At 37.3% G+C, this 24,857-nt stretch overlaps 1 protein-coding gene across 7 annotated transcripts in view; it reads right to left on the bottom strand.

The window, feature by feature from the left end:
- STX17 (syntaxin 17) overlaps positions 1-24,487 on the bottom strand; it is a 34,400-nt gene extending 9,913 nt beyond the window's left edge. The window contains exons 1-5 of one of the 7 annotated variants that reach the window (XM_026084361.1): positions 24,189-24,487; positions 22,668-22,732; positions 17,349-17,530; positions 9,593-9,658; positions 818-1,040 (exon numbers count right to left, since the gene is read on the bottom strand). In XM_026084361.1, coding sequence (XP_025940146.1) covers positions 818-1,040; positions 9,593-9,658; positions 17,349-17,471 — 412 coding nt within the window. In that variant the 5' untranslated portion in view covers positions 17,472-17,530; positions 22,668-22,732; positions 24,189-24,487. Of the gene's footprint in view, positions 1-817; positions 1,041-9,592; positions 9,659-17,348; positions 17,531-22,667; positions 22,774-23,768; positions 23,941-24,058; positions 24,135-24,188 lie in introns of those variants that run through there. The other 6 variants (XM_026084360.1, XM_026084363.1, XM_026084357.1 and 3 more) reach the window with 6 other exon arrangements.
- Positions 24,488-24,857: the final 370 nt, after the last annotated feature.

Genomic DNA, 24,857 nt, shown 5'->3' with positions numbered 1-24,857 from the left:
ACAATCTGAAACAATACTTCTACTGCAGCAAACTAATTATTTTTCTGTAGAAGGATTTAATTCTGATGAAACCAGCTTTCTCACAGATCAGTCGCAGAGAATTCCAGCCAGTGCTAGAGTGTAATAAGGGGAAGAAGAAAGAAGAACAAAGGATGAAAGACATACAGTTTATATGAAAAGGAGGGAACAGTAGCAAACATGTCTGACTTGTAACAGGTTATAGTGTGTTTTCAAAATCTTTTATTTACATGGCTTTATACTGTTTCTTGCTTTCTTGCCAGTTACCAAGATAAAATGCTATATGAAGACATGTTCTCCTTTATATGGAGACTTGCTCCTCCTTTCCAGGTATTTCAGCAGTGGCATAGAATACTGTCTGACATATAAAAATTGCTTTCCTCTTGACACTGCAAGCTCAAATTCAGTGAAAATGGCCTAAATGATCACTTGCAAGTGATAAGTGATTTGCAAGGGGGAAAAAGAAATTGGGCTCTGTGAAACAAGAATGTAAGTATTCTTCTTCCTATGAAGTCTTCTATTTCAAGACTCAAAGCTAGAGGACCTTTTTCCTGGAAGGCCACACCTATCTCATTTCTTAAGATACTTAATTAAAACATTCTCTACTTATATAAATTTAGTCACAGGATACTGTATTAACAAGTCATGAGAAAAGTATGGTGTAGGGATGGAAACTCCACTTCTTGATTAACAATTATTATTCAACTGAAATCTCATTCGTTTATTTTAATTATATCTGGTCAGAAAACACAGACAGGATACAGCAATATAGATATAACAGAGAGAAATTATATACTACTACCTCCTCCTACAGTTGCAGATCTGGTTAAAGAGGTATCTTCCTGTCCTTCAAGTTGCCTTTTAAGTTCTTCTGCAGATTCAGAATGGAGCTGTAGGAACTCTTTTATGGCAAATGAAGCTTCCTCTTTAACTGGATTTATCATTCTTTGCAGAATTGGGATGTCTTCCTGCCGGACTCGCAAACAAAGTTTCTCCATCTCTCTCATATTGGCTCGTAGTTGCTGTAACAGTTTTAATATTTTTTAACCACTGTGAAAGAGCACCAGACACCTTCTGTGTGCTGGGAAGCACACAGCTGGGAAGCACTATCATCCTGATTATCTTTAATTATACCTTTTAAATAATCATTAAAAGTGCAATTTGTAAGTTTTAATAAACTAAGACAAATAAAACTCAAAAATTCCTATTCTCAAGCAATCTATCCAGGTCACTTCTCCTCTACATCCAGTATTTTTTCTAGCTTGCATTGTTTGACTTCAGCTGGTTTGCCTGTCAAAGATGGCCCATATTATTCCACAAGCCTGTGTCTTTGATATTACAATGAATCCTTCCTCTGAACCCATCCTTGCTCTCCCAGATTCTGTGCTATTCCCTGAACTTTTTCCGCTCTGGCAAAACAGACTTCCCATAAAAAATACAGCTATCTGCAGAGAAGCTGCTTGTACTCATTTAAGGTAACTCAACCTAAAGTTGATCCGTTTTGAATAAATGAACTATCTCCTCCTATTCTTTGCAAGACAGATGACAATCCTATAGCTGACAGAGACACACTGAGTGAGACAACAATTTAATCATCTCAGCCAGAACTCATGACCTGTATAGACAAAGGCACAGCATCATGAAAAGTACTTCTGAGTGCTTTTTGCTTGAAGACGTCAGTACATCATAACCAGCTTGTTAAGTATGTTGTAATTTTTGCAATTTCTTGTGCAATGTGAATTCACCCAACTCTCCATATATGAGAAAAAAATGGGTGGCAGCAACTCCCTCTTCAATGGAATTTTGAATATACAGAATAGTTTACATACACAGTGCCCTGAGTACTCAAATGGATGCACTGATTACAGTCCTTTTGGAAGTGGCCTACGTTCCATAAGGAAAGTCAAGCTATCTGCCTCTCCTTCTCATAAGGAGAACCAAAGATTAATGAAGAAATGGTACATATTATCTTCTCTGATGAACTAATGTATTAGTAGTAGCAGCCAATCCCAAAATAAGAAATATTTTTTCAGTCATCTCCATCAATGTTTCAGTCTTCTTGGTGTCAGTTTTACACTTTATTTTCTTCTCCAGGTAATGAAGTCAGTTTGTTTGTTTTGGGTTTATAAAGAGTAAAAGATTTAACTGTTTAATTAATTAACAATGTAATTGTTGAAGTTATTTTGGTGTCTGTGATGAATTTAGTCCTTTGCCAAAATATTTGCACAAGTTGCAGCAAGTAAACATAATATTGGAATAAAATAAATGAACGCTTCTCAAATTTTATTTTTTTTTGTAATAAGCAACTGTTTGTGGTGACCAATGCACTTACAGATGCAATCATTTGCAACCCCAAAATAATCATTTTCTTTTTGTAATGACATCCTCATGGACAATGGAGAAAGATTAAAATTTTTCACAATATTCATATTTCTTCTCAGAAGACAGACAAATGTTTGATTGGAATCCCAATTATAAGATATAGAAATATTTCTTTAGATACAAGAGATTTAAAAAGATATAAACTATTCACAATTAGCAAGAACACTTTGTGTGTATGCATCTCCTGTGACATAAACGTCTATAGCAAAAATAAAGGTTTTTATTGCCTAGACTTTTAAAATCTAAAAATGCACAAATCTTTTTCTAAAAAAGATTACAAGAAATTTATAGTTCAAATTATATTACTGGTTGTTTGGGGACAGAATTTTTACATAATCATAAAAAAATTAAAGCTGCAATAAAAATAATATTCATTGCATTACATTATAAGGAGATACAATAAATTATATTATTCATTGCAGTATTTACCATTTGTTTTGAGTATTCTTCTCATAGCAGAATAAGAGAATGGATAAACACCAGTGATTGATTAGGAAAAGAAAGATTTTCTTCACTAATGCAAATCAAGAAAAGGTAATGCCTTAAAAAGAATATTGCTTACCTGGAAAAGCAGGAAGTAGATGAAACATTTTATTTATATATCCTAGTAGAATTAACTTTTTTTAATGTGAAAACAATAGAAATTTGTTATTTCTGGTCTTAAAAGGACTTGTTTATAAGAGCCTACAACTTCCTTACATTTTATATTGCAAGAATTCATTGTCCTAATTGTTACAGCATTTTTCCTCATGTCCAATAGAAATCTTTCTTGCAGCAGTTTAACCCATATGCTTCTAATCCTCTCTGTCAAAAAACATGGGGAAAGACTAGCCCTATCTCTTTGCAATGGTCGTCTTCAAGTTGGCATACAGACGGCACATCACTCTCAGGTCTCTCTTCTTTGGGCAAAATAACTCTAATTTTTCAGTCTTTCCAGATAAGCCCAGTTTTCTCAACTTCTGATCATTTTCATTGCTCTTCCTGAACTGTTCCTTTATCAGTCCTATCTTCCTTAAAAGTGTGGTGCCCAAACTGGACAAAGCATTCCACCTGAGATCCTACTAATGCTGAGCAAAGAGATTACTCGATAAATTGCACAGGCTCTGCTCCTGTTTATACATCCTACTATGTTATTTGCCTTTTTTGTGTCAGTATCACAATATTGGCTCACTTTTAGTTCATGTCTCTCAAGTCCTTTTATGCAGAACTGCTACCCAAACAGCTGTTTCCCATGCTGGATTTATATAGCCAAGGATTCCTGCCTAATGATTGTCCTTGTCCCTATCCAAACACATGCTAATTTTTCAGGTCATTTCTCAAAATCCCTTTGAATTCTAATCCTGTTTTCTCCACCAGAATCCTGCAGTCTCTCCCAGCTTTATGTTGTTTGCATATTTTTTCTTATATAATAAAACAGTAATGTTACAGAGCTATTACACAGTGCTTTCATCCCTAGGTCTCAAAGGACTTTATTGGATTAAGGTTCATTATTCCTATTGAACAGAAGGAAAAACTGAGGCAGGGACACAAAGTCTGAGCCCAATTTTTCTGAAGTGTCCACAAATATGGAGGTAAGTCTGGGAGATCCATTAGGATGTTATACGCTGTGAATAAATATAACAGATTTTTTTCAGAAATGCAAATGAAAAGTGGCATGATTTTCATTGATACTGTGAAAATTTCAGATACTGTGAAAATCCTGTTGACTCTATTAGCACATCCAAGACTAAAAAACAAAGAAGTCAAACATAATTAAGTTGCACTGCATCTCCATTCCTTTCAAAATCTTTACAAACACATTTCATAAAAAATAAAGACTCAATTACAAATTTCCATCAGAAAATACAATACAAAAGGAGGGAATGACAAACAAAATTGAAAGGAGAATTAGACAGCTGTGATATCAGTAATTAATTGCACATCAATAAGAAATGCTTGAATCCTCTGAGTGTTTCCAGACTTTCTAATATTTTGAGATGTAAATGCAAAATTATCTATGAAATAGCAACAGGAATAGTTTGGATCTCGGAAGGATAAATGCCCTCAAATTTTTCACATCCTAAGGGCAGTGGAAGTCCCAGCATCTGGGGCCAGAAGAAAAAAGGCATGGGAGCATGCCAGCAGTCAGAAAGATTGAACGGTGGCAAGAAACGCTGAACCTTGGAAAAGGCACTGGAGATCTAAGGACCCTTCAGTATCTTTTGAGTTGTCCAGATGTACCTCTGCACTGAAAAATGCCCATTTGGTTGTATGTACCTTAATAAAGTTTCTGCCTGCCACACCAGTATCATATCAAGCATCTGCATCATCCTTTAGCTGTGCTTGGAATCAAAGGTTCAAATGGGGTTGTTAAATTTTACGTGGCAGCAGACAAAAGTAGTTCATTACTCACATAGCAGCAAAGCAGAAAAACACTGTAAAAGCTGGATAGTGCAGCAACAGTTTTGTTTCTGGACAGGGGAGTAACTGTAAACACCCCCAGTCAATGGTCACCCTAAGTTCACATTCTGTATGCTGGGGGAAGATGTGGACCCAGAAGGTGTCAACAAGACAAGTTAGCCAAAGGAGAGCTTCTCCTAAAAACTTTTTTTTTGTTTTAAAACCACTGTTGCTGAAAGTGACTGCACATGTCTGCCATTAGCTTACCCTATTACTCAGGACACAGATTTAAATAAGTAAGATGGGAAATTAGAATTAAGTTTTGCATTTTCAGAGTTATCTTTAAAAACACGAAGTATTTGCCCATACTTTGCTGCTCCTAAATGGCTCATGAACAGGAGTTTCTCTACAGATGTTTTGGACAAATAAGAGAAGCGATAGAATCCCTTAAAGAATTCAGAAGTCCTAACAGCAATTTTCAGCAAATCAGTAAACCTCACTTATACAAATGAGTAAAGCTTCTCTTATTTTCTTCCTTTTTTCAATATTTGTTCTTCAGAGCAGTAAATTTCTTCAGTAATGGTGACTGCTGAATTTCAAAGTAATGTAACTCTCAATGAAAACTAGATGCTGTGTTTATGTAGGCTTATCATTGGCCAGCTTAAAATACCACCATCACTTCACACTCGAACATGTAAAACTCAAGAATATCACCACAAATGTTGTACCAGCATTTTCATTACATTTGAGAAAAAGTAACTGATGACAACAGAAAAGGAAACAATTCCTATTCAACTGTCGGCAAATGCTTGCAGCAACTTGCAATACTGTGTCACATCACAGAGGTTGGGCTATACTGCCACGATGTACTGTTGATTAAGTATGAGGACATACTAAGAACACAATGAAAAGATGTGGTAACGAACAGTACAAACACACCTCAGTGCTTCAGCGCTGACTCAAAACGAGGCCCTGGTGCCCAGGATGAAACACCAGGTCTGAATGGTCACACCTCTTACAAATGTCAAAGGGCTGAGATGAAGCCAAAATCCTTGCAAAGGCAGAAAGGACTTGAGCTTCAGGATCACTTTTATACTCATGACTTTGGTCTCTTCTAGGTAACATGTGGTATCTCTATCAGTTATGAAAAAAACTAAAGTTCCATCAAAGGCCCTCCATCCCAGCAACAGCTACCTTAAGATCACAAGTATCTGTTCTAGTCACACATCCTTGGTAACACTAATTTTCCCAGAATGCTCAGAAACTCCAGCACTTCACTTATTTTATCTCCATCAGCCCACACTGTTCCTAAAGCTACCAGCTAACCGAATTACCATGGTCATGGCATTGTCACACTGATCTCTGCCACCACCATTCTCCTTTTCTCCTCCTTGATTATATTACCATTAAATATACTGCCATATACATTTTCCAACATTTAACACTTTAAACCTAAACTATTTATGCTGAAATAGTACATGGAAGTCATAGAATCTGTCATGTCCAACAAATGAGTTCTTTTTATCTCTTGTCTTCTCTCTGTTAACTTTCCCTCCACTCTACTTGTTATTTTAAATTATGAAGTAAGTAGTGCCTCCAAACAAACCCAACATCTCAAAACCCTCTCAAACTTAAATAACAGTTTTGAGGAATTATTGCATTAGCTTACCTCTGCAAATGTAATCTGGTCTTCATTTCTCTAGACTTTGTTCAAAGTAATGTAAATAGAGGATATATGTTACAAATTTCTTGGTATAAATCTTACAAAGTCTGAGTTTAAGGATATGTTTAACCTACAGACAGCCACAGACTGCAACAGTGAGCTGATTTTACACGACCCTGCTTTGATACCATAAACAATCTCTTGCAGCAATAGAGACACTCATCCACTCTGCTCCTCATGCTCTCAAAGTATATTTGTGGGGCCTTCCAGAAGGATAACAAGAACTTAATCTGAAGACACAGTGGTACGGAAGATATGAGTCAATACAAGTAAGTTCAGAGATGCATGCAGAAGAGAGCAGAGTGGTTTCAAGGCTGACACAAAAAACTTTTTTCACTTGTAAATTATGCTCAGTTAAAATTAAAAAACATGAAAGAAAAAAAATTGGACTGACATTTTTCAAGTTACTTTTCAGGTTGGAACACCATGGTAGAGAGACTATGTCTGCTTGGGCGTGTTTTACAAAATAGGGTCTCCTTTTGTGGGCTGGATATAGACCAAAGCCAGATTATCCACGGCATTTTTTCTATTTTGTTCAATGTCTTATATCCGCTCTAATAACTACAGTATTTTGCTTCCTCTAACTATGAGTATGATCAGGCCCTGGGAGTTTAAAAGGTCCATGCAATATCCCTAATAAGGAACATCTATAAAAGCACATCTGTGAAAACTAATGACACAACATACTAGAGCTATTTTCTCAGTATTTTTGAAAGGGTGGCATCACGCCATATACAAAGAAGATTTCCACAGTTTCTCCACTGACTGTCTCCATCCATTTTCCTTTCAGAAGTTTTTAATGTGGCATCCAGTCATCAGAAAGAAGAGGTATACATTTATACTCATCTATACTTCTGTTATACTTTTGACCATCATCAAAAGTACAACAGAAGTAATTATTCTGGGTAAACTGAAAATTCAGAAAAATGGCTAATTATGTGCACATGGATTAAACGTAGAGTGGCTGTGCATATATTTGTCTAAAACCTTTGGTGGATGCCTTGGGTCAATATTGACTTAGGGATTCCTAATGTATTTTTACAACATCTAATTCTGAGAGCAAAGTGTGCACTGCAGAGAACATTTGGTATCACAATAATTAATCTGATTTCTTTGCAAACAAATAGAACACAAGTCCATTGGTAAACATTTAAACAGTTTATAGCAAACACAATCTACATGTCATATAATTTATTATCAAGTACTCCAAACTCCTAACTATTTAATTAAAACAAAGAGCTAGTCTACTCCTCTTGCATGGACCCAGACATTTATTCTGCTCTTTGAGTATCGAATGTGCACCAATTTAACATACTTTCATCAAGACCTAAAAGCACAAAAATAAAAAATAAGAAAATGTGTTTTGGTTGAAAGTGAAAATGGCAGTCTTTAGGCTCAACACAAACATAAAAATTTCTAGAGACAAATATGCCTTTTTACTTCTAAGCATTTAATGTGTCTAAAAACAAAATCTTCAATATAATTGCTATTCCTATACCTAATTATTGATAGATTTTGTCTTGCTAAACAAATGATATAGATTATAAGAAAGCTCCAAGGAAAGCCTTTCCCACTTCTCAGATGTGAAAATATATAAAAACACAGACATAGGCAAACAGGTGCCTATTACCCCACACCTGTTAGAATGCTATTTTTTTTAATACAACTGATTTTGCAACTGTCTTTGAAAGATTCTTTGGCGGTATATGGAGACCAAGAACAAACTTATTTTATATTCAAATTTCAAAAATGCTTAGTGAAAAACATAATAAACATTCAAAGCTTCAAATAAGAGAAAAATCAAGTGGACTTTATATATATCTTCATATCAGCTATGCTAAACAAGCACATTAATACCTTCCTTTCCTCAAAAAAAATACCATAATCAAGTGACATGTTCATAACTCTGGCTCTGCTCTCTGTTTAATACTGTTCTTCAATTAATTTTTCTTTCTGAGGTTTTTCTCATTTTTAGTCTGGTCTCATTTCCCATTGGAGACAATAGGGCATTGCACCAAATGAGAATTTATGGTATTAGAACTATAAAATACAATGTTTTAGGACTGTGCTACCCTTACTGGCAAAGCCTGCTCATCTAGATGCAGCATAGGTCACAAAAGGTTTCTTCCAGTGACAGTCATGTCCCTTCTGCGAATAACATACATGAAACCAAAACAAAATGCCTCTCTTACTGGCAAATGTATGTCTGTCCCTTGAGTTTTGCCAGTACAGCAGTATTACCCTTAGCTGCTATATCTGTACCAGCAAAACTTTGCAGCACAGATCTGCTCTTAGTGTTTTTCTGCACTGATAATCTTCCTGGGTTGTGTGCTATTTAACAGTGTGAAGGCTGATGTCTGGCATTAGTTTTTGCATTGTTTTTATCAAGATGTGCTTTTTTTAAAAACAGATGTGACATTCCCTGTGTGCTGAGTTACAGTTGACTAAGCATGAAGTCACTGATATGATGCCATGAACACAAACATGTCTGCTATTTTATCCTTTGACGTTTTTACTCATCTAACAACAGATCTGCACACCGAACTAGTAGTCTGGATGTTCAGTGTTTGGTCTGAAACCATTCTTTAAAATGAAAACTATCCCACTATTGCAATTCCTAATCTTCTAATTTAGTAATGTAAACATACAGTTTACAAAAGACCAGAGTCTCCAAACTTTGCATTATTCAAAGCTGTATACAAATACTACATACTATTTAGATACCAGCAGTCACTCGTGTATTTGAAATCATACACACTATCTAAAAACCCACAGTAGGTTCACACAATTGTAGAATTTATTATAAAAATACCTTATTTGAAAAGTTGACTACAAAGTGTCTGTTTAAGGATCCTGAAAATTCCTATTGATAAGCCATATTCTCCTTCAGCAGTTTCAAAAAATTTGTGACTATCTGCTCACAGGATACAACTAAGAAATCCCTACTTTTTAAACAAAGTTAAGGGCTATCAGCTACCTGTCAAATCCATCTGTCAAATCTACATGTCTGTCAAAATCTGTCCCTGAGGTAACCAGTACTATGTATATAATTTAATTCCATTAATATCACACTCATTTTAATAGCCTTACCTGAACTGTCCGTCCTGCATTGATGTGCTCTTCGTGTAATCTGTCCCAGAGCCTGCATCTTTGATACTAAAATACAGAAAAAATACTCCATATAATTGCAATTTTTACCAATTGCCTACGCAGAGAAAGTAAACTTTATTGAATAATCACTTTAATATTCCAAAATTTAGATTAGAAAAGCTAAGTCACAGGCATTCCCACTGCAAAACTGGAGAAGTAAATGGCAATACATTTTGTGAATAATTTGGGACAATGTATTTTTGTTCAATCAGAAATAACCAGGGTTCTAGTAACAGCTTTTAACAACAAAGAGATTTTGCAGTATCCAGATACTGCTGTGGCATTTTTCACTTAGTGATCAGTAAAATAAAGAGCAGAGGAGGAAAAAGGAATGGAGTGAGGGATAAGCAGTAGTGGTCATATAAGACCACAAGGTATATGATACTATTTGCAAAGAGAATTGCATTCATTACAAGATACTACTGTCCCCATTTACACTTACCTTTTTTATATAGCTACAAACAGAGTTAAGAGAATCATCAAAGCAGGTTCTGTATCTACATCAAGCTCCACTAACTTCAATGGGAAACTATCCATACAGCACTTTTCACAGAACAGAGGCCACAGTAATTATTCAATTGCAGAAAGCAAGGTTTGCAAAATCATCAATATCATCACATATAACCTTCTTCTCATCAGTAAAATAGTAATCAGTAAAAATCAATCCCTGGTATTGCCAGTTGACATAGATAATACAGAGACATTTCCATCACAAAAGAAAATACCCTTAATAAAACAGCAGAAAGCAGTACAAACTGTGACCCTTGGGGTAGGCACTGAAACCATCAAAGAATGCATTAAAAATACTAAACAATATTGGAACACTTTTTTAATCGTTTAAACAATTAAGAGAACAAAAATATTTAGCATGACTTCTGATGTGCTTTATGTAAATTTTAATTCTTCAATTTCTTAACATCTCATGCTCTCAATAAAAAAAATCACTTTATCTACAGCCTACATCTTTTATTAATCCTTTTTTTAATTATACAGACCAGAGCAAAAAGGACTGCAAGACACTCGGTCTCCTAAAGTATGATGAGAAATCTGAAGTTACTTATTTGCAGAGAAAACAGCTCCTCCATGTTAGGATTTTGTAGCACTATGGAATGGAAAAGGTTTAGTTTCAATTAAGTCAGATTAAAGTGATTTTTCTAGGAAACTAGCAACTTCTGCACAAATTATTATGCCATTAAAATTATTGCCACTGTTCTTTAAAATAAAATAGATAAAAACCTGTATCAATATTAGATCTTCCAATTCAGTTGTCCCTGAAAGAGTATGGAAACATGAATTTCTGAGGGTGGAACAGGAATGGTCTGGGGAAAAATTATCTTTTCAATTTCAGCTGACTGTGATATATTGTTAACATACTGAATAATAAAAAACCCTGTTTTCCAATTTAGAACAACAAGAATTCCACAGGAAACCTTTATTGCTCTTTATAAATTTCTTATAATTTATCTGCTTTATATATGTAGAAGTTCTATTACAACATGTTTTGAAATTCCTGCTGTGCGAGGGATCACCTCAAAGAATCCAACGACTAATTCCCCCAGAGCAGTGACACTCATGGGCTGGGAATTTAACCACGTTGCCCTCTCTGAGTCACCCCAGAGCTCACCACAAAGTACGTCATGCTCCTGGGCAATGTTCACTTTGGGCAAATCAAGGTCAAACTGGATAGCAAACCTTGAGGACAGATGATTTCACCTCTATTTATCATCAACAAATAAATGTAAAGCCAAGCGAGGTCTATGAAGTAACAATACCTATGGAATCCTAACATCTTTAATTGTATTTTGTGCTATAGCCTAATACATTCCACTTCAGGAATACAAAATATAACGTTGCTCTCAGACACTCAACCTCTTTTCCTGTTTGTCCAACTCACTTTTGAAAATCTTCTTTAGAAAGAGACCTTTGTGCTTCTGCTTTGGATCCCTTCCATTTCTCCTTCAAAGTATTCAGTGGACATTGAGAACTCAAGAGTGTTTCAAAATATCCTCTGCATTCATTTTCGTAGTGGGTAACACCCACCAATGTTTCTAAAATCTCTACCATAATTCTCTTATACAAGGTATACACTATGATGAAAGCTGCGGTAAGATCCAGATCTCTTAATTTTTCAGTTTGTGTCACCCCCCCTTTAAGTATCTTCCCACCACATCAATGGTTCCCAGGCCATGGGAAAAATACATTTCATGCAAGATCCTCTGACTTTGGCACAGTCATGGGAAATGAACTTAAAACTGACAGCGACAGAGAAAAGCATGTCATGACTTACAGCATAGGTTTTTTTTAATAATTGTTGCTTATCACCAACAAACTTTAAGGCCAACTATTTTCCATGTATACATGCAGCATGCCAAAATTTCCACTTTCTTGTAGTTTTATGACAATTGCTTTCATCTAACAGAGGCTAACATAAATTTGATAACTCTACAGGGTTTTGGTTAAGTATGCATTTTATTCCCTATTTTGGAGTGAAAGGCCATTAAATGCAGATAATGTGTTTGAGAAAACAAGGATACCTCAGGAAAAGAAGAAAAAGAAAAATCCTGTAGAGTCTTGATTTCTTAAGGAAGTATTTTTCAGATCTTTAACAAACTCTATTTTAATTTGGAACACCAGAAACTCTTATATGGAAAGTCAGACTCAAAATAGTGTTTCACTGTCATTTTTAAGAAGCAATGGTGAATTTATCGTAGACACTTCTTCTAAAAAGGTGGACTCAAGGTCAAGTTTCATTATACATTGATTTTATAGTTTCTTCAAACAGTGATTTAGTAGATTAATTGTTTGGACTATCTCTGGAACCTAAGGTTTAAATCAATATTCATGAAAGGTGGTTAGAGATATTGGCTTCATCATAAGTAAATAATGTTGCTGCTCTAAGCAATTTGACATAATTAGTTATTTTTGCTTAAAAGTAGCCTGTAAAATAAACAGGACTAGATTCTGCAAAATTGTCCTTCTACTCCCCAGGGGTGTTGGGTTTACATGGCTGAAAGTTAATTTTACAATAAGTATTTTACAGAAAACCATTTAAGCTGCTGATGCTGACAGCTCACGAAAGTACTGTAACACTTTCATTATGGCTAAAATGCATATTAAAGAGAGAAAAATGTAAATGATTATGGAAGCATCTTAACCAAACTTTTACTAGTGTTATGAAATCTAAAACTATCTAGAGTGACAGATTTCAAATTCAGAATTGCCATATTTTAATTCTCACCTTCTCATAAAGCTATCGATAGAATAAACTTTAGAATATTTATAGTTCTTAAAGCCTGAGAAGTATTTTAAGAAAATTTAAAGAAACTTTCAAACTTAAAGAACGTTACAGTGACTGTGCACTTTAAAAAAAAAATCAGGCATTTAGGAACTATCTTTATACTCCGACTTTTTAATTCCCATAAATTTTTATGTCTTATATTTTTTGTCAATACGCAGAGGTTCTGAAGTTTTCCAGTACTGTTAATACCTCTTGGTATAGTGACCAATTCTTTATTTATAGGTTTTATCCTCAGTTACTTGTTTCTAATAAGTCTATTAATTACTAATTCAAACATCAAATCTGCCAAGACTTACACTCTCTAGGGATACAGAAATTTATAATTAATAGCATTTTGAAATCAGAAAGACACATCTGTACTAAATGTTGCTGCCACTTCTTGCTTTCATAAAAGTGTTGCTCTAGAGGAAATGCAGTTAACACCTTAATTTTAAGACCTGTTTTAAAAATTATTTTTAAAACTTCTGATAGGCAAATTTAATTACATTGGTTAAACAGATTCTTCACATAGATACCATCAACAACCCCCCAAAACTCAAGAATTAGAGCCTTTTACATAATGCATCAGATTCAAAATATAAATAATACTATGTTCAAATTATAAAATTCAACTACTCATGAAGTACCCTGGTATTTCAATGTGGACATTAATTACCATCACAGAAACACTGTGGTTTGAATTGCCTATAATTTAACTGTGGTGAAGTATGAGCTTCTCTGACAATGCTTTGTACACAGTGAGTATTAAATCAGAACTAACCTAAAGACTCATTTCATCTTGAGTGCTAATACTGCCTGCATTTTCTTCTAGTTATAGAAAAATATCTTTATAAAGATTTCCCCTTCTGCCTGCAAAACAGGAAGGCTTAACTCCAGTGAGTCACTGGGCCAAAAAGGTCTTCAGTTTACCAACATATGAACATGACTGAGTTAAGCGGAGCATATTTCACCCCTTCCATGATGCCCTGGTAACAATATCTAGCTAGATACAGTGTAATTATTCTTTGTTTAAATAGATAAAAAATTTTCAGTAAGATCAACCAGGAGCTGGCTATTCCTCCTCACTGACCGGGTTCTGCAAAATGTAATTCTAAGGATCATCTCTCACACTGATAAACTACTAACAAGGACTACACAGTGCGATAACTGATCATGTCCTTGTTCTCAGTACAATATCCCATGCCTGTTAAAGCTTCTTGTCAGGATGTTTATAAACCCTAAAGAAGTAAGGGTTTTCTTACATATACATGCAATACTTAGCAAAGATCCTATTTAGCTGTACAAAGTTATACTTTTCCAAAAAAATTCAAGCAGCGAAACCATTATACCCATAACACCACATCTAAATTACTGCTTTCTTTATCTCACTCCTTAACAAATGCAATTTTGTCTCGCTAGTGTCTGAGCATAATGCTTCAATATAGAGGCTCTTCCTTAACCTGTCAGTTTTGAATTTGGCATTCCCCTCCATTGCCTCTCCCTGATTATTACATTATACAAAAACTAAAAGCCTATCTTCATTTTCAAAGTGCAACAAAACCATTTGCGCCCTGCTAACCATTTCCCATTCTGTACTGACAAGTCAGCACCCCCTTCCCATTTATACACTATGACTTTTTCCAATGACCATCCATTTGCTAATCTCAGGCACGGCTGTAGCTTTTATGCCATTCCTTTGCAGACACTTCACTGCATCCCTTTATTTCCGGATGCCTTCCCTGAGACTCTGAAGAATGGTTCGCATCACTGTCGAACATTCATAGATTGCTGTTGATGTTAAGTGCAGTACTGCCCTGAAGATATATTTTTAAATATATTTTTAACATAGGCCAACCTCTCTGCAATCTCAAGGGATTAGGGAACAGCTGATTTTGACAAATGCATGTTGCTTCCTGGGGCAGTTGTGCAGCTTCTGGTTAGAGAGAGAAGAGAACAACTTAGTTACCAAGACTGTCTCTATCTGAATATAACAGCTTGCATGGAAAAGGTATTACTATCATGCTCCCCTCTACTCACCTCTGGATTGAGTCTTCCTCCCGTATTATTCTTTGCTAGTTGCCATTAGCTAGTCCTACAGACACTGCTAAGTACTGGCCATGCACACTAACCAATGCACACATGGATCCCTGAAGGCTGCACAGCTCCACAGCAATTTAACAGTCGAGGCTCTTTGCTTCCTCCATCCTCTCACCCAGGAGCAAGCTACATCCTAACTCTGGATCTCTACTGCTCCGCAGCGTGGCTCCGAGGCAGAGCAACTCAATTAACTGCTCTTTGCGGGAGAAGCTGGAGAACAGAAAGCAGCTGCTGGCCACTAGAATAAAACGTGGCATCAGCTGCAGCAAAGTGGCTGATACCAAGCCAAAAAAAATGTTAAATCCTGTGGCATTTAGGAAACATTACAAATTATACAACTATAAAACTACACAGAGTAAATGGCATGCTGTGACCGAGAAAACAGTTCATCTCATTTAGGAGCTACCGCTTCAGACTGTGTAAATATTATATACCACCACACTTTTCAAATTGTGAAAACTGCAGTTTTTATGCTTACTGGATCCTTTCTATACCTTTATCAGGAAAGCGTCAAATGATTATCTCCTATCATTAGTATCAGCAGCCACAGCTCTTCCCATGGTCACCTGCCATTTGTGCTCTCTCACCTTTCACCCAGATGTGCTTCTGCACAAGCTCCCCTCCAATTCTCTATCCTCTGTTCACATGAGCCACAAAGAGTTTCAGTTTCCCCTTGCACATCAGCAAAGGAAAGTCAGAGGCCAAGACAGCAGGAACACAGAAATGTTTTCATTCTCAGATTCAGGACCAATCAAATTAGCAACTCCAGAAAAAGTTCTAGTCATTTCTAAGCACAGGAGCACGTCCAATTTTGGGCACTTGCAAACAACTTCTTTTCAGAATCTTAATTCTTGGCCAAAATGCGGCAGATTTTTAGAGGCACAGCAAAGTGTAGTCCTAAAAAAGACCATGCCTCAAACAAATCTCAAGCTACTGTTGCAAAGCATGTCACTGCTATTAAAAGAAATGATTATCACTTAAACTAGGCAAAACAATACATTATTTCCTGACTATGTTCTCAGAAATGACTACATGGATATATTGTCTCTCCTCTCCTCTCCCCAACACCAAACTGCTTGAGGCAGAAACCTGGCAAGGAAAATTTCATCCAATAGGTTACATTTGGTGAAGTTACAGTAAAGCTATGGTCAAGTTGTGAACAAGTGACAGCATCAACATACTGAACAGTTTCATCAATACCATTATACACAGCCTTCAGATATACCTTTCAGAGAATCAGAATCATGTTCACAAACTATGTTTTCTTTTAAACTCTTCATTCTTTCCAAAGGTGTACAACCCAAGTACCAGTTTTTCTTAACAAATATGTTTTTATCAGTCATTTCAAAATTTCCATCTGAAAGTTGATATTACAATTATAGGCTTATTTTCTGAGTCACTTAACCACCTTCCCTGAAAAAAAAAAAATCTCTATTTCCACAGGCTACATCTGTATTAATAAACAGAGAATATTTCAAGTCTGAAATTTGATTATGCCTACAATTTGAAATTGTTAGAACAGTTCCTGGCATAGTTTTGGCCCAGGACAAACAGTACTCTCATAAAAATAATTGCTGAGGATGATTAAGGAGTTAAGATAGGACAGACACTTACTCCCAGTTAGCAATGTGGATGCAGCCACCCTGTTTTGCAGAGCATGAGGGTTTACTAATACGGACATAAGCCCTCTCATGCCATAGAACTGTCCTGGGCATGTTTAATTTCCTAGTACAGTCATTGCCACAATGTATGCAAGTATTCAACCTGACACTAATTTTTCTTGGAAGCTCTAGAACGTATTTGGTTTTGCAGGACTAGAAAGCCATTTCACTGTCAAGTGTGAGGTAATGTCTACAAGAAGCATATAAGCATGCTAAAATTTTGATACAGGCAATTATTTTTCTATTCACTTTAAGAATCCAATCTCCCTCTCTCTCTCTCTCTCTCTCTTTCTTCCCTCTGTTAAAAAAATCTATATAGGGAAAGACAGATATAAGCAGTAAGCTATTCAAAATAGCTGGCAGCAAACCACTGTGACCTAAAAAATAAGGAAAGAGTATTGGGATGCTTTCCTTATAACAACTTGTTAACATAAAACAGTAGTGTTTCCTGCTCTGGACTGACCAGTTTCCACAAATGTAAAAGCCTTTTTGCAGACTGAACGACCAGACAATACAGTAATTTCATTAGCAAATGAACAATAGCCAAGTTTTAATTGAAGCATTTAATAACCAACATTTCATTGAAGTCTGCATATAATCTTCCACTGTGCTGCTTCTATATTGTAGAAGGAGCTATATTAGTAAAAAAGTGAACACTAACCTTCTCAATATTTATTTGGTGTTTTCTCAACCTCTCCAAATCTGTTGGAATTGCCACTTTAATGAATTTCTGAATGGCAGGTTCAATTCGACGAAGCGTAACTTTTTCATTATCTTCAGACATCCTAAAAACAGCTTTCAAGACAATTCTTGTCCAGTTTACCTTTACCAAGGTAGAAATCCCTAAAAAAATAAAGAATTATAGGCTTCCAAAAATGTAGCAATTTAGATTCATTTTTAAAAGAAAGCAAAATAAGATACTTCAATATTTCCAATAATCACCTCTCTTCCAAAACCATACTTAAGCAGTATTAACTACTTAAAATTTGGATACCTTATTTGCATACTGTATTAGGGTTTGGGGGATCATTGTTCATAAATAAAACCTAAAATGAACAAAAAATACCTAAATAATTAAGGCAGACACAAACGTGCTTTGTAGGATAATGATAGATTTGTTTAAAAAGAAATTCATGATTAGATGCTTTACTTAATCAGAATCCAAGTTTTGCAAATTCACATTCTGAATCATCCTAAAAATTGTAAAACTTATCCTGAAGAGACACCAAGACAAAATTAATTTTGTAAGTTCACTTCCTAGTAAGATCAAGAGCTCCTGAATGAAGGTTTCCACTCCAGATCAGATTTGTCCCCTGGTGAAAATGTCTAAGGCATCACCTAACAAAGAGTTTAAACAGGTTGCTGAAATATCTGCAGGACTGGTACCTAAGTAGTCTCAATTCTGTTCTCTGTGTATGCATAAAACATAACTTTGAAGCTCACTTCTCTAAAATAAAGATTCGTGGAACCATACGTAATAGCATTTATATACAGGGTGTTTGAGTAACGTAAAAGAATTCCATTATGCTGAATGTACACAAGGGACAAGAGAAAATTATTGCGAAATAGTTTTTAGTTAGCCAGTTTTAGTTTAGTCAGTTTTAATACTGTATAAACAGAGGTTATTGCAATCAGATTTTCTTTTTGTATATATTTTTTTTTAACAAAAACAAGAAGTTGAAGGATGAACTAAAGGCAGACATGGATCAGAAAGTTTTGTCAGAACTGTATCCGTAAAAAGACAAATGCTGACTTGCTTACATTAAAGTACTTGTACTAAGACAGCAACTACACCAGAAGGCTTTCCCTGATTTCACCCTATCAGTAACCAAAGTAATTTAAAATAATTAAGATAGCATAATCCTCCTGATACAGATTAGGAGCAATATGCAACGGGTAGGCAATTTTTCCTATTTTTACACAGCCAAACATACAATTAGCATTGAAATTATGCATTATTTTTCCCACATCTAACTACAGCGTGGGAGAGTGGAGGGAGAATGTTCACTTTTTTCTAACATCTGTGATTCCTGTAGGTAGAGAGAACTTAAAGACAGATATCAGTTGATTAAATTAGGTCTCTAACTGAACCACTCAAAGAGCAGTCAGGCCCCTCACTTCTAGGCTGCCAAGAGAGTATGAACCAATTTCCTTCATACTCAAAGGAGCCAAGCAGTAAGCATCTATCAGGCCAGTGAGAAAGGTAAAAGAACTTCTGACGAAGCAAATTTGGGTTTCTAGAGGAAAACAGTCCCGGATTAATGACTTTTTCCAACATAGCTACAAATAAAACTGTTTTCTGAAAAAAAAAAAACACCAAAAAAGGATCCTCCTCCTTTACCTGTCCCATCCAACAAAACAACATTGCGAAAGCAGAATATTCACTGAAGGTAGAAGAAGTTTGAGAAAGTCAGTTACGAAGACTTCACTTCAGAATTACTGATACTGTACTCTTCCGTTTTCAGAACCTCAGAAAAAATTATTTCATCAACTGATTTTGCAACCACTGCTAAATCATTCCCACTTCAAATTACACAGAGATATACTATAAAGGAATCTTAGACATCCCTTTCTAAGCCAACACATTTAATCCTTCTTTGTCCACATCTTCAAATAAACGTGCAGCAAGTGGCCTCACATTTTTGGGGATGTAAAAATAACTTTAATATTTTTGTGTTGATTTACTCTGCATCATTCTAAAAAGAGTACTCTTAAATGTGAGATGATAAAAAATGAATCAGTTCTTTTATTATATTTTGGTCACTACAGTCTCTGACACTTTTGAAAGACCCACTCACATCTCAAAATTGAGCTCCATCGTAAGCTTAAACCAGATCATTTTTGCAATGAGCAAAAGATAAAAAGCCTCACACTCCAAACTGCAGTATTTCCTCTTTCTGACAGCTTATAAACTAATCCACTACTTTATAAGCTAGAATTAATTAAAAAATGGTTCCTTAAAGAAATTTAGCATCCATGTCATGCTTTTCTTTAATCCTGAATCATCTTGAAGAAATGATGACACAAATTCTTTGAATTTATCAAACGTTATGAACTGAAATCCACAGCCCATTCCATATTTGAGCGAATACAGCTGAGACTAATCTAAATTCACAAAAATTTTGTACCTAACCTTTAATGATATCTAGAGATTGACGAGAGTCAAAATCAACAGTTTAGACGACATATAAATTGGACCATGCTATGATAACAGTATGGTTAGTTCCAGGTGTAATTTCAAGGAAAAATTAAGGTTTCTTGCATACTTTATTGGGTTTGTGTTTTCCTGAGCATCACTTTAATAATTAATTTGCAAACTATCATGCCTGGTTTTTTGAGTAATCACAAAATAAAAAAGAATAATTTAGGTTGGAAAGGACTTTCAGAAATCAGCTAGTCCGCACTGAATTACATGTGGTTGCTCAGGCCCTTATCCAACCGAGTCCTGAACATCCCCATGGCTGGAGACTCCAGGCATTCTCTGTGCCCCTGCTTCAGTGTTTGACAATCCTCCAGTTGAAAAAAAAAAAAAAAAGCTTCCTTATATCTAAGCCTGAATTTGCTGAGTTCCAGCTTGTGTCCATTTCCCCTCATCTTATCACTATGCACCATCAAGAGGAGTCTGGCTCTATACCTTCCTACTCACAGCGGTAAGATATCTCCTTTGCCTTCGACAGCCCATGATGTAGTTGGCCACCTTTGCCGCAAGGGCACACTGACTCATACTCAACGTGTGGCCCACTAGGACATCCAGGTCATCCTTTTCTGCAAAGCTGCTTTCTCTCAAGTCTCTTCCCAGCCTGTACTGGTGCATGAGGTTATTCCATCTCTGATGCAGGACTTTGTCTTTGCCTCATAAAATTCCTGAGGTTCTTGCCAGCCCCTTTCTCCATTCTGTCAAAGTCCCTCTGAATAGCAGCCTTGTCCAGCCTATCAAACAATCTCTTCAGGTAAGTTAAAAATATTGCTCTTAACTTTAGCTTTTTTTTTTTACCTTTTTTTTTCTTTATCCTTGGATCTGAATTACACTCAGCATGTACAAGAATCTGCAGAAATTCTAAATCCTCTTACAGAGGGTGCCATTAAAATATCAAAATGTTGTATGACCTGCCAAGGAAAACAGATCACCCCTCCTTTCTGACCTTTTCTGTGCAGGACTGTCACTGTAACAGGGGCTTGGGCAGTCCTTTCTACAGGTATTTACCAAGTTGCAAGCCCAACAAAATCGTCAGGTTCTGTGAGACTGGAAAACAGTGCTATGGTTCTCTAAAGTAAATTTAAAGATTGAGCAAAAAAACCCAAGAGAATACCATAACATGAAATCAGTAACTAAAAAAGTTAGATAAAAGTGAATGTAATTAACTCTTCTTTATTATAATTATTGTGCAAGATACTTTGATAAACACAGAAATTACAGAATCTTGCGTTTTCAAACACTGATGCTGCACTATAGCCCTGTTAGAGCTTATCACCTGAATAAAATACTTTCAGTTTAACATTAAAATTCATGAAACAAAATTTCATTATATTTCAGTGAAAGAAATACATTAATCCAGAAGTGATCAAGATTCAGACGCAGAATTTTCAGCTGTGTTATAAAAAAAGAAGACATATCCAAAGCATACTGTAGCAGCATTATGAAATTTTGTGGTAGTGACAAATATTATATATACCTCTCTTCTTAATATTCATGTTTTCTGGATACCAGCCCCAAAATGGAACTATAATTATAAAGTAAATTTAGCACAAAAGAATACCATTAACTTGAAATCTGTACTTAATATGAAAATCATCTATGATTCTTACTATCCAAGATGGGGAAAAAATTCCTTATCCAATTTGTTCACCCCCATATCCTTGAAATTATTTAAATGTATCTTGCATAAATGGTTAGTCCACTCACTCTTCTTTGTGAGCACCACCCATGGAGCAATAGAACTTGCAATAGAACTTGAGGAGTTCCACTAGCTTAATCTTTTCTTTTCTAAATAAATGGGCAAGTAAAACATACAAAATTTTTAAAAAACAGATCACTTCCTCTTTTGGATTTTGAAAGCACAAACAGCATACACTATCTTATTTCACTGTTTCAATCAAATAATTGTAAGAGATAAAAGAGTCTTAAGACATACAATTCCCAACAATAAAAGTGTGGATTCAATTCTGACCCTAGCACAAAATCTCCACTTACTTWCTGGAGGTGCACAGAAAGCACATCATTATAGTCAATCAGAAGTAAAATTCTTATTATGTATGGTAACATACTTGTACCATAAATTCAAGTAAATGCTGTTAATCTGCATCACATGTAATGCTCATGCACTTCTTAAAACTATGTAGTGTTTTCCATTCAAATACGGTAGGAAAAATACAAAATTAACCTGAAGAGTGCTGCTTACCTAGGGAAATGCAATGTAACACACATATTTGATAATGTTAATTCCCTTATGACACTTTAAACAACCACTGGCACAAGAGAAAGTACCTCTAGCACATATACCGTGTTTTTATGGATTATAAGGCCAAGAGGCTTCAAATCATTATTTTTCTCAGTGTAAATAAATTACTGCTTACAGGAAAATAATCAAAGAATTAGAATACAAATGCTGGAATACAGAGACACACAATAGCTTACTCAGTAAGGTGACCTGAAACTCTTCTTAGAATAGTACTGGCCCCAAAACTGCAGTGACAAAGAGCATCAGCCTAGCACTGTAGTTAGTGAGGAACACGCTCCTTTAGAGGTGTTCCAGAGCCAAGGTACGCGTTGCTTCTGAACCACCCCTCTATAAGAGCCTATCTTTCTCCATTGTCTATAAAAGTAACCAAAGGAAAATAGCTTTGTTAGGCTCAAATTAGTCATTGTGATTAGCTCCAAAGTGTTCAAAAACTGAAATGAAACTGCATCTACTTAGGGAGATTAAAAAACAGTACATGTGGGATCTCCTGCAGAAGAATCAGAATTAGTGGCTGTACATACCAGGTTGAAACTTGGGGCTGTGGTTCCTACGACTGGTACGAATATCCGTGTGCTTGCGGATCACCCTGCAAGATGGGTTTGATGCAGATAAGGCAAGGGCACATGACTGCATTTTCAGAAATCAGAGCAGATGATAGGAAATCAGTTTTATGTGTTTAAACCAGATGCAGAAAGGCACACAAGGTCTATTCATCCTAAAAACTAGATCCTAAAATACATCATCCTAAAACTAGATAGTACCAGGCTGACACGTCAACATTTTTCAGACAAACCTGAACCAGGTTTACCAGTGAGTTTACCAGTAAGTTCACCAGGTTTACTTTAACCAGTAAGTTTATAGTGGATTAGCACTTTGCAATGTGTGATCACATTCATTCTTGAAAAAAATGAAACCCTTTCAGTAATTCTTGAGTGAATTGCTCTCACTGTAGCAACCAGCATTGTGGCTAAGGCCTACCACTTCCTGTATCTCGCCTTAACAAGCAACAGGCACAGGCAGTGAAGGACTGATGGAAGGAAAAGCATAAGTATAAAGAAAGGTATTATGTCCCATATCAAGGCTTCAAGTGGACTTTACTAGTTTCGTTTTCCTGAAAAAGAATTATGTTTTTAAACACTTAGGAAACACAGGGCTAAACCATTTCTCACACTATGGTTTTTRGAGGTTTTTTTCCTTTCCTTTTTTTAATCCAAGCCGGTCTGGCAAGTTCTCGTTAAATTTAACCCTCTGAGGGCAAGCCAAAAATACTGCTCCCTGTGCCTCCTCACGAGCGCCCCGACCCACGTGCCCTGTACAGCACCTGGAGGCAACCCCTGCCGGAGGCACCAGCACCGCCACTGCCGAGCCTGCGCGGGCGGCGGCACAGGCGCCGCGGCCGGGGCCGGGAGCTCTCGGCACAGCGATGCGGGCCGCGGGGGCACAGGCCTCCCAGCGGCAGGGCCCGGCTGGCGGCAGTGGCCCGCCGGCGGCCCAGGCGAGGGGGCAGCCCCATCCCTCCGCCTYCGCACGCCGCGCCTGCAAGCGGCAGCCCTCCCTGCGGAGGCTGAGAGGGACGAAAAGCGGGCGGCACTCCCGGCGCCCGCTGCTCTTGTGAACGCGACCTTCCCCCTCCTCCGGCCCGGCTGCCGACTCCTGCCCAGCCGCTCGCGTACGTAGGGTGCTCCGGCGGCCGCCAGGCCCGAACTCCCGGCTCCGGTCCCACACCCCGGCCCTGGCCGCAGCCTTTCCGTAGCTTCTCGGGAAACGAAAGCGAAAGCAGCGGCGCCGCCATCTACGGGCGCGGGCAGCCGCCGTGGGCCGCGCCGCTGCCGCCGCCGCCGTGCCAGCGGGCCGCCAGGGCAGTCAGAGCCCCCCGCCGCCACCCCTCCGCTCTGCGCCCCCAGCGCCTCACCGTGCGGCTGCTGGGGCCGCGACCAGGAGCGCGGCCGGCGGCGGCCCCGCGGCGCTGGGACGGAGCCGGTGCGCAGCCCTGCCCCTGCCCCCGCCCGCCACACGCGCCCGCGCACACACACTCTCTCTACCCTGGGCGGCTCTTGAAAACTTGAAATTTAATGGAACCAAACGGGGCTTCTCGTGGAGGGAGGACAGTGAGGTGTGCGGGTTACCCCTTGTGCCTGGCCAAAAGCGCAGGCTGTGGATCCGGTCTCGCGTGTTTCGGTATGGCTGGAGCAGGCGGGCAGCGAACACCCGGCCCCATCGCGCACTGCAGACCCCTGGCTGTGCACGAGTCCGGGCTCGTGCGACCCCGTCACGGCCGAGGGGAGAAACGCTGTCGGCCACAGTAACGCGCATCTGGCATAGGTGCTCATCAAGAGATAAACATTAAATTTCGTTTTCTAAAAGAGAGCCAAATGGTTCCAGTTCTTTCGGCATCATTTTTAGAATGTTTCGTAAATCTCCACCACAAAAATTTCCAAATGCCTTAATTTAGATAAGAGTATTCTACCAGACAAATTGCAAAGCGGACAGTGAAGATATAAAGAATCAGTTTATAGGAGAAAGGAGTTGTGAGGGCCGTGTGCTGAATTTTTACATCATATGATAAAGAACAAAAGACCAGGCCCTTTCCTTTCTGCCCTAAGTCCTTCCCTGCTTCTGTCACTATTCAGAAAGTAAGTATTTAACAAATATTTCTCACCTGTATTTTGAAAAGAAGTAAAATGTATTTGTACCTTACACTGATAATTATG

Source organism: Apteryx rowi, unplaced genomic scaffold, assembly GCF_003343035.1.
Source record: "Apteryx rowi isolate R43461 unplaced genomic scaffold, aptRow1 scaffold_637, whole genome shotgun sequence".
Taxonomy (NCBI): Eukaryota; Metazoa; Chordata; class Aves; order Apterygiformes; family Apterygidae; genus Apteryx; species Apteryx rowi.
The sequence above is the reverse complement of the archived record's forward strand: the minus strand, read 5'-3'. Positions and strand labels throughout refer to the sequence as shown.